Here is a 14,372-nt window from a genome sequence, read left to right on the forward strand (position 1 = left end):
AATTTCACTTTAGCTGTCCGGTCAGTCCATTTATGAAATCTTGCCACTAGATTTCAAATAATGGTACTATATACTGATAAAGTTATGATTTACACGAATATAAATCATGGGTTACAGATTTTCTTCTTTAGAAAATACCCCCACGTTTGACAAAAAAAAAGAAAATACCCCCACAAAGTACAAACCATTGGCACATAGAAATAAAGAGGAAAGTTATCAACCTTTTTAACTATTCAAGCTGTAGAAATCATGGGTAACTTAAATCACACATTTGCTCAACAAGACCTGTAATAAGTAACATCATTCATAAACAGCAAACAGGGTTCAAGAATCTTAACAAACGTTTATTATTTTAAGGATGTAGGGTTTAAGAACTGCTCTCCAACATTTCACATTTCACATTTCACTGCTTCTTTTCTGAAATTGTATAAAACAAAACAACTATGATTTCGATGTTGTAACCTCCCACTGAACTTGCTTTCATAGTGGGGATCCACATTTTTGTCTTCTGAAAGTTAGAAAATACATTGATAGTTACTTAGATATACATATGCATAATCGCAATCATAAACACGGTTGAAATGAAATGGATAACCCGCTAATCAGGTTTTGTTCTTCAACTACTCTAGACTGCAAAGTATGCATCTTTGTCTCTGTCATTGCCATCAACAAACGTCAACAAACGTTACCATGAAGAAAGAACATCAAACTTTCAAAAGTTAAGTAATCTTTCTTGAAAAGTAAAGACATATGTTTTTAATTCATGATTAAGAATATGAATATAAATGAAAAAGCGGGAGGGATCATTACATTTTGTACCAACAGAAGAAGAAGCCAAAGCTGTCATTAATTAGAGTTTCTAACTTCTAACCGGTACATCGATGGTTATGAGTTGTGACAACTGAAAAGTCCCAATGTTTCATCCAGCATAAAAGAGTACTAGAGACCAATCTCTGTCTTAACTGATGGAATTTTGTATGATAACAAAGACTAGAACTTCAAAATTTTGAATTATCGAAAAAACTATGGTATATATATATAGGCTAATGAAATACAAATACTCAGATTACATATCATAAGTCTCATCTTCTAAAGGAACCAATCACAACTTGAATATTAATGATATAAAGGGATAATGGTGATGAAAGAAAAAAATCCAAACAATCCTACAAAATGCCAAAACTCTAATGAAAAACTAAGCTTAAACAAAACTGATCCAAAAACCAAGATTATCAAATTGGAAAAATGTCACACCTAAGATGTGTCCACAAGAACATCATTTAGCAAATTTTCATCACCATTAGCCATAGCAAGTAGCTCTGCATCCCTATCCTCCTCATTAGAGAAATCTCTTCTTTCGAATTTCGAATTAGCTGATATAAAAATCATCTTCTGAGCTCTATCTATAGCTGCATGTGACCTCCCATGAGAGCTTACCCATTTCAAAAGAGATGAGTTGCATTTGAACCCACAAGTAGTTGCATGAAGGAAAATCAGCCTCACCGCAACTTTCCCTAGTGACCTGAACTCGCTAAGATACGTCTCCCATACAAGCCTACTGCTCTGAGGATTAGCTATCCTCATCTTACCAGTAACAGGGTCACGCTCTTTCATCTGAACCGCCCTTGCATACATTGGATCAAGCCCTTCGGTTCTCCATTTCATAAGCTCCATCAACGCAATGTGTGCCTCGTCTCTAGACACAAGCCTTATTATCAACTTATCTACATCTTTCTCTTGCTCCGGCGACAAACATTTGAACGGTGGAAGATACTTGCCGCTACTATCGCTTATCAAGTAAAGAGGGTCGAGTATGAAGGCCGCAGCCCAAGCCGGGTGATAACTCTTCTTGAATCTTCTCTCCACAAGTTTCTCCACATGTCCTTCCCCTACGTTGAACTTAGAGTCCCAATCTTTAACCTTAGCCCTTAGCTCGTCCCATAGCGGGAGGCATTGCCCAACGAGCAGCTTCTCTTCCTCTATTCTCCGAGCCATCTCTTTGACAAGCTTGATCAAAGCGTGGACCGCCTCTACCTCGTTCCAAAACCTTTGGTCTCCAACCATCTCTCTAACCTCCCTAGCCGTATGATCCTCCATCAAAACAGCCTTACAAGCATCATCATGCATCACCAGCTGAATCGCTCTAGCGGAACTCAACACATCCTCAAGAAGACTAAACAATGGCTCAAAGAAACAAGTCTTACCACTATCGCAATTTAAAGGCAACCGCAGCATTATAGATTCGCCGTGTTCTTGAAGCTGATACTTACGGTGCGCGTTACGTATCTCCGCCGTGTTGTTGACGAACTCGGCGAGTCTCACGCAGTTTCGCGAGACGGATTTGAATAAAGGCAGCTCTTTTACGAAGTCTTTGATCAAACTCCTGAGCCCTTGATACTGACAAGACATGTTCACCATCCACTGATGCTGCCCCTCGAGACTCTTAAGCGCCTTGTTCTTGAACTTGTCAGAGACTATCCCAACACACCTCTGAGGCGAATTTCCGCAAATGCCCTTAACCGTCTCCAACAAGACCTCCTCCGCGTAGTTCGACGGCACGACAGCTCCGTTCACGAGAACCGCTCTTCTGTAAACACTCGTCCCGTTGGGTAAATTCACGATCAGACTCACCAGACTCTCTCTCCAGCCGTCCGATGCGATTTGGAAGAACATGGCGTCTCGGATTCTCGATTCGGACACCGCTCTGGCTTCCTCGTACTTAAACTCCAGCCTTGTCGAGGCGAAGTCTCTCTTGGAGATGATTGGTAAACCGACTTGGGTTAAAAAGGTTCGAAACTTGGGATGCTCCAGACCCGAGAGAGAAACGGAGCCGCAGGACTCGAAGACCCAGTCGGAGAGAGAGTCGAGAGCCGCCGACTCCATATGCGATCTCGTGAGAGACTGCGACGGTTTGGGACTCTTGAGCTTCTTCACACCGTCTTCGAGCATAGCCAACGGACACAGATCGTCTTTTCCGCCGGAGAGCATCAGACGCGGCGGCGGCGGCGGAGCGGAGGAGTACCGCAGCTCTCCGCCTCTCGAAGGATCGACGATCGTTATCGGCGTCGCGTTGTAAGAAGAAGGAGGGTTGAGGCGAGAAGGAGCCGCGGCGGTGACGACGGCGGCGCCGGAGGAGTTTCTTTTCCGGTGGTGAGCTAGAGGAGAGGAAGAGGAAGAGGAAGGAGAAGGGCTGACGGCGGAGATTGGAGGAGCGACGGAGGAGGTGAAATTGGGACACGTGCCGCGTTTGAGATGCTCGGAGGCGGTGCGGGAAGGGTTGGAGGCGGAGAAAACGGCGTCGCAGAGGGAGCAGCGGAGTTTCACGGCTTTGGGGAGGCCGGTGTCGGTGTTGCGCACGAGCGTCGGCTCGAGGTGAGTCCAGTACCACGCGCCTTTACCTTTCACCGCTTTCGTCCTCACCGTCATCAAACCTTCGTATCTCTTGTTCAGAGCCTTCACCGTTAGCTCCTCCGTCGTTACCTCCGGAGGCGGCGGAGGTGGCGTTTGTTGTTGTTGTTGGTGAGCAGCCGTGGGAGTGTTCGTCGTCGCCATTTGCTTCGAGGAAGATGTTTTAATTACGTGTGACATCTCTTATTAACCGGGAAAATTAACCGGGAAGACGGCTCCACGTCATCAAAACAACTTCGAACTGCTCTATGGGTTTCCTTTTAATGTCTCCTCTCCTCTCTTCACTGATCGCTCTGTTTCGCTAATGTGATTTTGGAAGAAAGAGACAGCGGAGAAGAAGAGGGAGAGAGTAAGAGTTAAAGAGAGAGAGAGAGGGGAAGGTAACGACGCGCGTGGAAGGAATGAGTTGTAAACGGACGTTTTTTTTAGAGGAACAAGGTGAAAGCAGAGTTCCCACGTCGTACGAGAAGAAGAAAAAAATAACACATACGTTACGTTGGTTTAAGACACTCTCTCTCACTTCCCCATCATTGGAACGTTTCCTTCACGCGCTTCTCTGTGGTTTTCGGACATTGTTTTCTTTTTTAGTTTTCTTTCTTGTCTCCTACTTTTTTTTTTCTTATTGGAACTATTTGGGACCTTAATTTAATGCATTTTAGATTCTCGTAATCTATACATGTTTTTCTTGTTCTACAGAGCATTCAACTACTAAAAGGTAACATTTGGTAAAAGTAAAATCTAATTTGGATTGTGATGTGTGACGAGAGTCAATTTTTGTCCAAGTTAAAAGAAAGAAGAGTATTTTTTTATTCTTTCATCTGTAAAAATGTAATTATACAAATTTGATGTACATAAATTTTATTATAGTACAGAAGCTAATATATATATACATGAAGATATAAAGGGTTTGTTGGCAAGAGAAAGTACTGTATAACCCTTTTGGAAAGATTAATTTGGTTTAAAGAATCTCTCATTTTGTATTTACTTAAAGATTTCAAGACATTTGAGTATTTCAAGACAAATTAAAACTGGTGACTGGGATTTCCATTTGTGTCTTCTTGTCTATGTGGGATGCGTTCGGTATTTGGACATTTAGAGAGGGTAAACTGGGCATTTAGTTTTGTTTGTAGGTAGATGGTGAAAGACACCGAGGGACTGAGGGAGTGTGTGTGTATGTGTGTTGTGTTGACCACAATGCGTTGACTCATCAGAAGGACATCTCTTTGTAAATATTTTATATTTACCTTTTTTTTACGACTATTTTATATTTACCTGTAAAGGTAAAAAGGAATGAAAGTTGTAGTGTTTGTAATTTGACTGAATCCCCTTTTAGACAATTTTTGGTTGTTACTTCTTACCATTTTCTAAAACATTTCTTTTTTAAAAGTCTAGAATACTTGGTCGCTTTGGGTTTTCTTTTTCATTTATTGTGTATGAATGTTCATTATCATGAGTCTCATGGCCGTCGCTAGCAGTTTGAACTTCAAAGTCATGAGTTACCACACCCTCTGTACTCTTCACAACATTCACATTGAACAAGCTGTTTTAAAGGACCGTTGAAACAGCATTGTTTTAGAACAGCGTATATATTTTCATATTTACATTACTTTCATCCTTTAGAAAAAAGCACAACTTAATCTTATGTATTAGAAAAACATAGTAAACACAGAATTAAAAAAAATGAAAGATAAGTAAAACAATAATTAAAGTAACAAGTGGATGTTAGTAGGAGTCAAGTTTTAATCGGCATAACATGTGTATATATATAATGTGTATATATATATATATATAATCTCAATAACACCACATATCACAACTGTCTCCCACCTTCTGTTGTATTTATGCATGTTTATACATATGAATGATCCATGGTTTTTTTTTTTTTGGAATGATCCATGGTTTGTAAGTTCAAAATGTACATACGATACTAAAGGCGAAATTATATTTTGCTAGGAGAAAATTTAGATCAGTCCAATCTTAAAAGTTGTATAGTGCTATCTATAAGAACGTTCTTGTCTGTTACAAAGCAACCACCCAAAATTCCATTAATTTTATATTTTTGTAATAAGCTTATCATGCTGCGAAACACTTGATCAAAATACATTCAACCCTATTTTAAGAATGCTAATTTTGTGAAGGAGATTCGAAAAGAAAATGTTTAGCAGCAATAGTAGAAATATAGATATACATATACACTTTTGTTACATGGAATATTCGTAATAACTCGCTAGATGATTATTTCTCTGATATACTAAGAAATATGAATTTTTGTCTTCCACTAGGTGATGAATACCTGAAATGAAGATCTAATCATTTTAAATAAGATACATTTAAATTAATTATTACTGTGAGTATGTGGCAACGTAGTTTGCTTGATCCACAAGCTTGTACGAGAGTTTTCTTTTCTCAACCACTCCACTATATTTTTCTCAAAAAAAACACTCCACTATATATATCGTGTTTGGAACTCAGATAAATATACAATATAGATCGTTGATCAAAGAAAAAAACATACAATATAGTAAAAGAGAGCATATAATCGAGATAAAAATCAACGGCAACTTTTTAACCGATAGCGATGGTAATTATTTTAATTAGTGAACATGGATAGTTATACTAGCCTAGCCTTTAAAAAAGAAGCATCATTATATTCCTAGTCTATTAATTTGAAAACTGTTGGAAAGTTATGGTATTTGGTAAGCTGGTAAACGGTAATCACCGTATGTATATTAGTGGTTTGTTTGAGAGTAAAGAAAAATACATGGAGTATATGAAACTTGTTTTTGTTATTATAGAATACAGCAAGAATGTTTATTTTGGACAGTTTCATACATGAAAAACATGACTATAAATCTGATAGACATACCAGTATTCACGTCAGAAATTGATATGTTCTGAAAACTATAAGAAGATTTCAAAAATGTGAGTATGATTCATATTTTTGGAGTAGAAATGATCTGATGAATTCACTAGCGAAGTTGACAAGAATCAGAGATTATATTTTCTTCCATAAAAATCAGATACTTAATAGACGGATGGACTCTTTGGAGAATCTGTTTGTTTGTTTGGAGCTGGCTTTTATCAAATCACATTATTGAAAGGTTTCTGGGCTCATATTTCATAATTAAATGGCTCAGGTGCCCTATTGTTTTACCTTCCACGCCCAGTCAAACTATCAATATTTAATTTAGGCCGAGCTCTATTGGCCCACGGGCTTATAAAATCCTACCGGAATATATTTAAACTAGCATGGAACGGTACTTTTGGTCAAAGTTACCGGAAGCCTAACCGAAACACTGGAAAATAACAAAACCATAAGAAGTCTTATTACTCCGGTCAGAATCTCGAAACCGAAACCGAATCCGAACTGAACTAATCTAGCGACCGCGAACTTGTTGTCCGAACTTGCTATCTGTTCCCTCATCGATCTTTGTAGTGGAAGGAAAGAGCAGAAACAAGTGACAGCGACAATTGATCTGAGGAGATTGTCGGAGAAAGAAGGAGGAAGATGGGAGACATCTGGACATGGCTTATATCCTTCTTCTTCCTCATCGCTCTTGTCGTAATCATCGTCTATCAGGTCCTAATTCGATCCATTTTTATATAAAACTATATCTAAAGTTCTCTACTTTTCTATCGAATTTGCTAGTTTCCAGGTAGTCTCTGATTAACTTGAACTACAGTTTTATGTTCTTGCCACATGATTGTAATAGAAAAGTTTCCATTTTTTGGGAATGTTACAACCAAATCAGTTAGTTTAGGTTCTGTTGTCGGATTGTGTTCATGTCTTGTGTAATGAGCTCAATGGAGTCTATGGTTTAGTGGAAACTAAAAATTCGTATCTTTCATTTGGGGGCAGCTTGTAAGCTTAGCGGATCTGGAGTTCGATTACATCAACCCTTACGACTCAGCATCGAGGATAAACTCGGTGGTTTTACCGGAGTTCATTGTTCAAGGAGTTCTATGTGTATTCTTCCTCTTAACAGGACACTGGTTCATGTCACTCTTATGTCTCCCTTATCTCTACTACAACTTCCATCTGTACGTCTGTTTTTTTTTTTTTTTACAACTTTAATAAAACATGGTGATGATGGTCTTTGATTATATATCTCATTCGGGTGTCTCTGTTGTTTTCAGTTACTCGAAGCGACAACACTTGGTAGATGTCACGGAGATATTCAATTTGCTTAACTGGGAAAAGAAGAAACGGCTGTTCAAGCTTGCTTACATTATCCTTAACCTCTTTCTCACTATCTTCTGGTAAATAAATAAAGCAAAATAAAAAAAGTATTTTAGAATCTCTTCTCTGCTTCTTCATTATTGATCAAGATTAGCTAACATATGGATTCTGTCTCCAACTTTTTCTTTTTCTTAGGATGATTTACTCGGCGATGGATGATTACGAGGACTGACTATTACTGATGAAGAAAAGGCGATCTAGCTTCTTTGTTTTTTTTCATCGGCGCTTAAAGATACAGGGCTGGGATGGTGGTGGACATGACATGAGACAAATGAAAGAACAGAGTGTTGTGTTGTTTGTAAGATAATTAGCGTCTGAAAGATTTGTATATTTTTGTTTCTTTCGTAGTAATTTTTTTTGAGATTCTGGTATTTAACAGAATCAGTACAACTTAACAAGTTCAATGTTAGAAAAAAAGTTGGGTAATTCATGCGAATATTGGATCTTTAGTGTATATAGAAAAGGAAACTTTCTGTAGTTGGAACATTCCGTTTCAGTTACGTAATTAAGGGGTAAGGTTATAAAACCTAGTCCAAGCCCTATTTGCGTGTCTTATCGCCATCGTCTGTGAAGCTGGAGTAATCTCGTTATCAAGGTGATTCCTGTCTGTCTCTCTCTCTTTCTCTATGTATAGAGCTTTCATGGATTATATTGCTCTCGTTCCACTCTAAACACTTGACCTATATATATATAGTTAAGTCTTAGATTTGGGAATCGAAATCTATTTTAGGTAGCAGAAACACTAGCGATGGCAATCCTTGCATCATATGATCATTGTTGTTCAAGAAAGTTATGTTCTGTGTTTCATACCAGTTTTTTTAGGCAGTGTTGTTGAGTCTCTTCTGATGATAATTACAGGGTTTCCTTCTTTTAAGAGAGGATATAAGAAGAACTCAATGGTTAATGCAATCAAAGGAGTGTTCATCTCCTGGTTCGTTTCTCAATGCTCTATAATCGTGTAAAAGTTCAATTTGGAGGTGTTATGATTAACTCAGTTTGTCTTTGTTTTTGCAGTGATATACCGATGGCACAGTTGATAGTGAACATAAACAATTCGATGCCTTCGTCTCAGAGATTCATAATTCATGTACTTGATAGTACTCACTTGTTTGTGCAGCCACATGTTGAGCAGATGATTCGCAGTGCCATTGCTAAGTTCAGAAATCAAAACTCTTACGAGAAGCCTACTTAAAACCACATAACCTTCACGCTTTTTTTTTATTTTCAGATTAGAACAAACACGTATTATAATTATTAAGATGGTAAGAGTTTGGCAAGATTAGACTGTTCATATGCTTATACTGAATATTGACAAGTTATATACTCTCTGTACCAGGTTTAGAATCAGTCTGTTATGTTTGATTAGTTGGATTCTCAAAATGATGATGTTGGTGTTGTGTGAAACTCATTGTCACCAGCGAAAGGTTTGAGGCGGTTTCTCTGTGTTTTCTTTTTTTTGGACGACGAGACGGTTTCTCTGTGTTGGTTTCTGAATCAATCAATTTTCTCAAACTGAGCTAGGGTTGCATCAGTTTTTCCGGCTATTTAAAAGTATTTTCTTGTTTCTATTTAATTTTCTCATATACTTAATACACTATTATAATTTAATAAAACCCCATTTTATAAAGGATTAAATTCATTTTTAAAACAACTATATTTGATTCTTACAAAGTTGATTTTCAGAACTCCACATGCCTTTTTTTTTTCTTTACCTCTCTTTTGCTTTCTTTTTTTTTTTAATTTTTTTATTGCTTCAAAATTCCACTAAAAACCTAGCATGAATATAATTTAAGATTTACTTTGGTGGTATAATTAAAAAAAAAAATTAGAAAAACAATTTGACATTTGTGCTCTGATTTGAAAAACTCTCATATTGATTTGTAAAGCCATGGACATTGACATCTTCACCATTGACTTCTTCACCCATGTATTTGGTTTCTTCACCCATGTATTTGGTGCTTTGGTAGTCAACCACTTGATCATCTTGTCCTGATGATCATCTGTCTACGAGCTCCTGATAGCGAGTGTGACTCGGTAGGTGGTGAAACAAGTCAGGTAAAGTTTGGTTATTGTTCATATTGCATGTTTGGTTAATGCGTTTGATTCAATTTATAGTGTCAAATAAAAAAAACAATTTAATACTATATGGTTTATATGGAGTGTTCTGTTGAATAAAAAAAGAACTAAGTGGATTCGGTAACACAAAAGTTCTTATATACAATTAATATTTTGTGATTCTGTGAAATAGTGCTTGGTTTGTGCAACCTTCAATCTTTCTTTTGTTGAAAATCTAGACTATATTATGAGCATTTTTCTACATCTTTATTAAATCTAGATATTATTTCGGCTCCAACCTACTGAGTTCTTCTACTTACTTAAAACCGTGAAATTTGGTAATAAAAAGATGCATATGTTTTCAAATATTAGTTTCTAGAGGAAAGTATAAATCTTTATGAATGATAAAACAACGACTACAAGTCGTTTTTGGTGACGGAAAAAATGATAAAAAATTAGATATTTACAATAGAAAAAAAGTTTTGAAAAAAATTGCTGAGATATATTTAATTATCCTTAAAGCGGAGACGTGTGCATAGCAAATTACATGTTTTAGCTAGCCACATGAGGTACATAAACAAAAGCTTTAAGGCTGGCTATGTTCATTATCACTAAAAATATATTGACATAATTGAAAGACCACCACTTACAGGGGTTGCTCAGGAGATACCATGGACTGATATATGTTACCAAAATTAATAGGCTACATCTGCTCATATGGATGCTAAAAGATAACAATAAGTGGGTTAATATGAGTTTTGAGTTGCCAGGTTTTAATCTTCATAACATCCACATACAATGGTGATCTCTTTGCTCCTAAGAAGCTGCAGATAAATTTCTAATTTTATTGTTTATTGTTTGTCTCTTACAGGATTGGAGATATTTTTTCTGCCTGGAATAATGAGGCAGCTAACAAGGTACGGGATTGGAGATAGATATCTAATTTTCAATATTTTAAATTTAAATAATGTGACAAATCTTATACATATTTATGCTTTCTAGTTTCTACCAACAACTCTTCGGGAAAAAAATTAAACTAAGAAAACTGATCATTGTGGGATGGAAAATAGGTAAACGGTTTACTTACCTTTATTATACCTTTTCTTGTTGGAAATTTATGATACAAAGTTCCAATAAGCATAAGTTTTTACAAATTGATGGTTGCAATTTTTGTGGGACATCCATCTATCAACAACATCTAGGTTTTCCCCAAAATATAAACAATTAGGCCAACCTTTTAAAAATTATAACATTCCACCAAGAAAATTCAAGTCAAACACTAAAACTTAACAAACAACACACACACAAAATTAATTTTAGAACTTTATACAATCTTTTTTCTAACAGCTAAAACCCACAATAAAGAAAGCATGCAATTTCTGAATTTCTTACTGTCACTCTCCTCCTTTTCTCTATTTACAAGAACATGACCAAAGATCATTTCCTAACTTAAAATTAAATTTACCAAAGAAACTAAACCAATAGAGAAATCATTTGGTTTCTTAAGGCACGTAGACTTCTTATGGTAAAAGTCTACGTGCCTCTCAAACCATGAATTTCATCAAACCATTGGTTCTGGTTTGGTTAACCCCAAGATTTTAAAGACTTTAAGAACATGATTTGATCAAACCAAAGCTGAATAGATTTCTCCAAACCAAACTCCCAAGTGAAACCAACACTGCTTTAGTCTCTTGCTCCTCTTCTCCATCTCCATTTTTATGAATCAAAGATGGCATTTCCTTCACTCTTAACCACTCCAAACCGATTTTCTCCCTAACCGATTCAATCAATTTCGAGTCGGCTCCATCTCCATTCCCATCAGTTACGTAGAATATGTTTGTAGCCATGCCGCAGCTAGTTGATATCTCTGTTCTTGTAACATTCAGACCGTTTTCTCTGAACGTCCGTGTAACTTCCGCTAATAAACCTTGTTTGTCTGGATGTCTCAGCTCTAATCTCACACCCTGAACACAAAACAAAACCAAAGAAACGGTTTAGATTACCGGTTAACCAAACATTCAATCAATTTCAACTTCGTCTAATATTATACATACCTCAGATGCTCTTCTTTCAACTGCAGCTTCTAAGCATTGTATCACTCGTTGCCTCTCTGCTTCTGAACTTATCGGTGATCCATCCTTATGCCGGATATAGAATTCCTGAAAGAAGTTATCCGAGAATAAGCTCAAGAAAACCCTCAAGTTTTGAACCAATTTTGTAGGAAACATACCAAATGAGCTTGGTCCGAAGACGTGTTGATAGTAGCATGGAACACGGCATATTCCATGTCCGTTAGCGTACAAACCACGTCAAACAAAAGCTTAGTTCGGTCCCGACAATGAACATTAACTACAGAGTAACCCCTCTCAGCCCAATTCTGAACCGTCACAACCACCATAGGATCTCTCTCATGTCTCTTGTACCTTTTCTCGTAGTCTCTGTCTTCAAACATTAGCTGATGAAGCCTACGTTCGACGTGCGTCATCACATCCATCGAAACGCAAGTCTTTGCAGCGGAGTTGATGTCGTTATCGCCATTCAAAACGTTCTTTAACCGTCCTTCGATCTTCGATATGCGATGAGAATCAAGAACTGGTGATCCTGTAGTGCAGTCTTTGAGGAAGATGATAGACGCAACTCGACCGTTGTGTGTCCATAGCTTAGCGTCAACTACATCGCAGTTGAGGTCGGAGAGAACCGCAAACATCTCAGATAGTAAACCGATCCGATCTGTTCCGGTTAATTCTAAGGATGTTAAACCGTTTACTTCGATGTCTTCTCCGTAGTAAACCGTCTCAATAGACTGTGAAACCAAGAAAATAAAAAAGTTTCTATGTTTAGAAACCACGTTATCGAATTCAGACATTGTTTAAGATAAGCAAATGGGTTTACCTGTTCGATGTAACTAAAGACGCTCTGATCATTTAGTTTGTTTCCGTCTATGTCAGTCACATGGAAAACTGCAGTAATTAGAGAAAAACAGAGTTTAGTATAAAGTGAAAATATTATTACAAATTCGAATAATTATTAAATTTTGTAATTACCATCCATGTTCCATCTACCATCAGAAGAGATGTAAGCTTTTTTGATGGAGAGATTTAAATCGGTGAGGATTTGAACGGCTTCTAGCAATATACCATGCCCTCTTGGACTGTCAACCTGAGAGAATAAAATTCATTGCTGAATTGTTAATTTTCTTAGAATTATAAATGAAACATTTGCTTTGAGATTATTGATTTGATGGTGGTTTAGATAATTAAACAGAAGAAAAAGAAGCAAACCTTGACGATTGTCGCTGAAGAACAAACACCATTGTCGATAACGACCCTGTAATTATGTAAGAATTCGCTTTGGATTATTTTCATTGCGTCAAAAAGTAAATTATTTCTAAATAATGGAATATCAATTAAATGTTTGGATAATCCTTTAAAAAAAATCAAGTTGATGAAGGCTAACAGACTTTAAAATATTTTTAACTGGAAAAAAAAAACAAAAAGAAACTTTGAAATTTTGGGGAAAACTGATAATTCTGGGTTTTCAAATCATGAAATATGTTCTAAATCCAACAGAATCGAAAAAAGAAACAAGCAAACAAACCTTGGGGTGTTCATTCTAACCACAAGCTTTTCATACTCATCTAAATAACCCTTAATCGCCATATCTGTATATTTCACTCAAACTCTCTGTTACTCAAACGCCGATGTTATCAATATTCTTCTTCTTCTTATAAAGATGACCAGCACCTAAACCACATATCAAATCTCTCTTCAAAGACTTTTTTTAGGGAGTAGAGTTGGGGATAGAGGGACCGTTTCTCTCTCCCTCTCGATTGTTGAGAGAATGTTACTCTCTATCTCTCTCTCTCTAGATGATTCAAAGCACTGCTTTCACATAATCCTTCTATACACTGGACTCCTTATATATGTACAGATCAATACATATTTATTTACCTTGTTACTTTTTATCTCTGCAAATTAAAGAAAAGTCACATGGAGGAGCATGACTCACCCCATGTCTCTAAAAGTATTCTCGAGTTGAACTCATAATGTTTCATTTTTAAAATAGTTCAATTTAACCTAACATGTTATAACCATCTTTCATCCATTTAGTAAAAAAAAAAATCTTTCATTCCTTTCAAAATTTTAATAATTCATAGCAAACGATTCTCTGAAGATTATCAGTTTATTTATTGGTATTTTCATGTATGATTCTTACATTTGTACCTTTCCTAAAGTCTTCAATATCTATGTATCTAATCCTTCGTTCAAATATTACATTTTTTACTTTACCAACACACAAATTCATCAAACTAAAAGACATATGGTTACAATTAGCAGTTAAAATATTCCCGAAATTAGCTAGAGATCCCATTTATATAAAGGAAACCAGTAAAACCAACCAGCCAAAATTCTACGTGTCAACTTATTCTTACCATCTGTTGTCCAACTGCCAGCGAGGACGCCACCTGTTTTGAGTGTGTTTTACCTTTGCGTGCTTTCCACTCTAGTATGATCCCTTTCCGACAATCACTGATCCAACGGCCACGGTAGGCCACGTGTCATAATCCTAAAGGTCCCACGTCAAATGATACTCGCTTCGTAGCTAAGATGAGAATTAGTTTCCCTACACTCTTAACATGTGGCACGTGATAGCTACGCGCTTCTAAGAA

At 36.8% G+C, this 14,372-nt stretch overlaps 4 protein-coding genes across 4 annotated transcripts; 2 read left to right on the forward strand and 2 right to left on the reverse strand.

Annotated features, from left to right (window-relative positions):
• Window positions 1-1,011: 1,011 nt before the first annotated feature.
• Window positions 1,012-3,847, reverse strand: LOC108822705 (uncharacterized). Its single transcript, XM_018595850.2, has one exon. The coding sequence runs from the start codon at window positions 3,586-3,588 to the stop codon at window positions 1,255-1,257; it is 2,334 nt and encodes a 777-aa protein (XP_018451352.1). The 5' UTR covers window positions 3,589-3,847; the 3' UTR covers window positions 1,012-1,254.
• Window positions 3,848-6,690: 2,843 nt separating this feature from the next.
• On the forward strand, window positions 6,691-8,093 carry LOC130499244 (protein cornichon homolog 4). The gene is made up of 4 exons (XM_056993307.1): window positions 6,691-6,988; window positions 7,268-7,449; window positions 7,546-7,668; window positions 7,784-8,093. Exons 1-4 carry the CDS (start codon window positions 6,917-6,919, stop codon window positions 7,818-7,820), a joined length of 414 nt encoding a protein of 137 aa, XP_056849287.1. The 5' UTR covers window positions 6,691-6,916; the 3' UTR covers window positions 7,821-8,093.
• Window positions 8,094-8,105: 12 nt separating this feature from the next.
• On the forward strand, window positions 8,106-9,142 carry LOC108820845 (general transcription and DNA repair factor IIH subunit TFB5-like). Its single transcript, XM_018593867.2, has 3 exons — window positions 8,106-8,243; window positions 8,507-8,579; window positions 8,663-9,142. The coding sequence occupies exons 2-3, from the start codon at window positions 8,545-8,547 to the stop codon at window positions 8,838-8,840; spliced, it is 213 nt and encodes a 70-aa protein (XP_018449369.1). The 5' UTR covers window positions 8,106-8,243; window positions 8,507-8,544; the 3' UTR covers window positions 8,841-9,142.
• Window positions 9,143-10,989: 1,847 nt separating this feature from the next.
• On the reverse strand, window positions 10,990-13,596 carry LOC130498339 (ACT domain-containing protein ACR8-like). The gene is made up of 7 exons (XM_056991619.1): window positions 13,301-13,596; window positions 12,985-13,030; window positions 12,748-12,862; window positions 12,596-12,663; window positions 11,934-12,506; window positions 11,758-11,862; window positions 10,990-11,667 (listed from the first exon to the last, which is right to left on the reverse strand). The coding sequence occupies exons 1-7, from the start codon at window positions 13,360-13,362 to the stop codon at window positions 11,311-11,313; spliced, it is 1,326 nt and encodes a 441-aa protein (XP_056847599.1). The 5' UTR covers window positions 13,363-13,596; the 3' UTR covers window positions 10,990-11,310.
• Window positions 13,597-14,372: the final 776 nt, after the last annotated feature.

This window comes from Raphanus sativus, chromosome 8, assembly GCF_000801105.2.
Source record: "Raphanus sativus cultivar WK10039 chromosome 8, ASM80110v3, whole genome shotgun sequence".
NCBI classification, from domain to species: Eukaryota; Viridiplantae; Streptophyta; class Magnoliopsida; order Brassicales; family Brassicaceae; genus Raphanus; species Raphanus sativus.

Bases quoted from the DNA above. Each gene is read 5' to 3' on its own strand.
- LOC108820845 (XM_018593867.2), top strand. From the start codon at position 8,545: ATGGTTAATGCAATCAAAGGAGTGTTCATCTCCTG. The intron at 8,580-8,662 runs GTTCGTTTCTCA...TTGTTTTTGCAG, and splicing joins AAAGGAGTGTTCATCTCCTG to TGATATACCGATGGCACAGT.
- LOC130499244 (XM_056993307.1), top strand. From the start codon at position 6,917: ATGGGAGACATCTGGACATGGCTTATATCCTTCTTCTTCCTCATCGCT. The intron at 6,989-7,267 runs GTCCTAATTCGA...ATTTGGGGGCAG, and splicing joins TCGTAATCATCGTCTATCAG to CTTGTAAGCTTAGCGGATCT. The intron at 7,669-7,783 runs GTAAATAAATAA...TCTTTTTCTTAG, and splicing joins CTCTTTCTCACTATCTTCTG to GATGATTTACTCGGCGATGG.
- LOC108822705 (XM_018595850.2), bottom strand. From the start codon at position 3,588: ATGTCACACGTAATTAAAACATCTTCCTCGAAGCAAATGGCGACGACG.
- LOC130498339 (XM_056991619.1), bottom strand. From the start codon at position 13,362: ATGGCGATTAAGGGTTATTTAGATGAGTATGAAAAGCTTGTGGTTAGA. The intron at 13,031-13,300 runs GTTTGTTTGCTT...ACATAATTACAG, and splicing joins GTTAGAATGAACACCCCAAG to GGTCGTTATCGACAATGGTG. The intron at 12,507-12,595 runs GTAAACCCATTT...TTGGTTTCACAG, and splicing joins TCTTTAGTTACATCGAACAG to TCTATTGAGACGGTTTACTA.